This window comes from Arachis ipaensis, chromosome B08 (genome assembly GCF_000816755.2).
Source record: "Arachis ipaensis cultivar K30076 chromosome B08, Araip1.1, whole genome shotgun sequence".
Lineage (NCBI taxonomy): Eukaryota > Viridiplantae > Streptophyta > Magnoliopsida > Fabales > Fabaceae > Arachis > Arachis ipaensis.
The window spans coordinates 124,188,661-124,191,541 of record NC_029792.2 but is presented as its reverse complement, the minus strand read 5'-3'; the positions used below and the strand labels follow the sequence as shown (position 1 = coordinate 124,191,541).

Here is a 2,881-nt window from a genome sequence, read left to right as displayed (position 1 = left end):
TGAGGAAGAAATTAGAAAGATAAAAAAAGCTGATTGTTATATCAACAACAAATATTCCTTCTAACCTTTTTTTTTAATTCAGCTTTTTTTGTCTTAAACGGAGTACAATTTTTCATCAGGGCACAAATTAAAGTGCGAAAAGAATTATTTGACAAGAACAGGAAGAAGAACAAACAAATTATCTTAATGCAGTAAATTGCAATTGAAAAATACACATAGTAGTGAGATAAATAAAATCGATAACATTAATAACCAAGTTGGTAGTGTTAGAAAGGCTTCACCAAGAGAAGGCGCAAACAGGCTTTAAGAGTCAACAGGATTGGGTTTGGATTTGATGATGCTAAGCTTTGAGTTGCTTTGAAGACCATTTGGTGAAACTAAGCTTTCATGGTAGATACAAATTATCTTATAATTGACATATCCAGAAAAAACAGGATAGTTCCTCATGCCAGAGCCGTCAATCTCAGGAAAATCTACGCTCTCATCATTTAAGTTACACAAAACAATGCCGAAAGATGGACAAAATACCAAAAGAACATCACTTTCCGAGATGTAAAGAGATTGTAAATAATTATATGGGTAAGTGATTTTTCCATAGACCGAAATCGCTGCCAATTTAGTCCAAGATTGAGCATTTCCGTATTCTTTCATCTGCCACACAATCCACTTGAGTGTTATCCTATCCTCGTAACAAAAAGAAAGGCAGTTTCTCAAGACACATAAGTGAGTGCACCACTTTGGAAAATCTATTTCATTACCAGGAGGCAAAGGAAAATGACCATAAGTCTCTTTAGCCAAGTCAAAATAAAGAACCACATGATTAACACACCAATTAAGAGTGCATAATCTGCTACTACCAAAAAATTCCCCTTCCCTCTTAACAGCCAAAGAGTTGTCACTTGGGAAACCAAATAGGGCTACTGGGGTATCATCAATTTTTCTCCATGACGAAGTTGGCCCAAATGTATAAATTCTGGCACTTAACTCAAAACCAGATGGCCCTTGCTTCTTTGTAGCTGCATAAATTTTGTAACTGTCACTGAGATAATCGTAACCAAAGCCACAAAAGCGGACTTCGCCGCTGATTTCCGGAGATCCGAATGTGAATCCGGTACAGGGGTTCCACAAGATGGCATGCATGTATTTGAAGGCATCTCCATGAGCCAAGCATAACAATCCATTGCAAGAACCAATGATTCCGTAGTAGTGTTGCTCCGTGAAGCAATGGACTTGATTAGATTTGGAAGGATTGTCCAAGATTGAGTGTACGGAGAGAAGTCCGATACTGCCGCATCTGAGGCCATTTCTGTAGGCCCCAGTGCAATGAGCAATTCGTGGCGTAGTCAAAGTTGGATCAAGTAAGCATGAACGACGAAGGTGGTTGCAGGTGAAGTCGGGGGCGGAGATTAGGTTTCTCCATGAAGTGCACACGCTCCTTAAGGAAGTAAGCGTCCTTGCCGGAAGCCTCAGCAAGATTTCGATTATTGTCTCTTCCGGAAGGTCTGTTAAGAGCCGCGTTCTTGCCGTGGGACAACTGACCAGTTCCAGGCGTCTCGGTGCTTTCCTCTCCGCAATCCGCATATCGTCGGCCCAAGCTGCTCAGTTTGAATTTGAGTTTATGTTGCAACTTGCTAGATCGATCCATCTATCCATCTATTCTATGCTATTTATATGTAGGTTTTTAGGTTTCATCATTACTTCATTAGCATCTCGATGGGCCCTTTTGGCAGGCTTTTTCAATTCAATGGAATCCAAATTGCTAATCCATATTTGATCAAAATCTGAAAATCACATAAATCAACCGATTTGGGTTGTCTATAATTAGATTAGGGGTGGCAATACTATCCGAATCCGCGGGTACTCACCCCACTCCTACCCGCTCGAGGCGGGTAATTACCCGCCCCCGCATCGAAGAGGGTTTTAACGGGGCGGGTTCTTGGGCGGGGTCGGTTTTAGAGAAGAGTTAGTTCTTATTATATTTTTCTAAGTGAATTTATCATGTCAAATAATGGTTGGAGTCTTGGAAATTTGGATATTTTTACATGCTAACTTACAAGAAGGTATCAAGGTAATATAATGTTAACGGCCCGGTTTTCACCCGGTTTTTACCCGGTATAATCGTGGCCCGAAAGTGTATAGATTTCATCGGGTCTAGGGTCGGGTTCAGGTCTAACAAATAGGCTCAGTATATATTTCGGGCCAGGTCTGGGTCACATCAAACCCGGTTTCACCTGGCCCATACACACCCCTACCTAAATTAGATCACTAATCAGTAATTTGTTTAAACAGAAATTGAGAGTTTGAATGCAGAAATCCTCATTTGTGCATGTAACCAACTTTTAAATAGAACTCTTATACTAGATTGCCTTGGACTTCTAACAAAGACGGCATATTAGATATAGTTTTGTTTTACAATTGCATAAATTAAGATAGGATAAAACTTTTCTAAATCGATCAATTAAATATAAACAGCAAAGTAATTTGATACCGTGGTGCACGTGATAATAAACCCTAAATATAATAACTAGAAGAAAAAAAAAACTAAAATAACTATTATATTATTAAAATATTTTTTTAAGAAAAAACTTAACTTTGATTCCTTTTGTAAGGAACAACTTCCCTTACAAAGCTCAAGGTGAAATTTGTTGACAAAGTGCTCCGGCTGAAGTTGCGTGTGCCAAAGCAGTATGAATAATTCATGTGCCTGTGAAACAAACATTTTTATGTTAACTAATTGAAAAACGGGTCACTATGTGTAAAACAAATATTTTTTTGTTAACTAATAATTGATTATTAGTATTATATTAGAAAAGAGATCATGAACTTGAATTTTACATTGGTTTTCCATTAGGCTGTGTACTAATGAGTTCAATCGCATCCT

The 2,881-nt window shown here is 38.3% G+C and overlaps 1 protein-coding gene across 1 annotated transcript; it reads right to left on the bottom strand.

Annotated features, from left to right (window-relative positions):
* On the bottom strand, positions 304–1,581 carry LOC107611668 (F-box/kelch-repeat protein At3g23880-like). The gene has a single exon (XM_016313570.1). It carries the CDS (start codon positions 1,579–1,581, stop codon positions 304–306), a length of 1,278 nt encoding a protein of 425 aa, XP_016169056.1.

Coding starts and splice junctions, on each gene's coding strand:
- LOC107611668 (XM_016313570.1), bottom strand. CDS start 1,581: ATGCGGATTGCGGAGAGGAAAGCACCGAGACGCCTGGAACTGGTCAGT.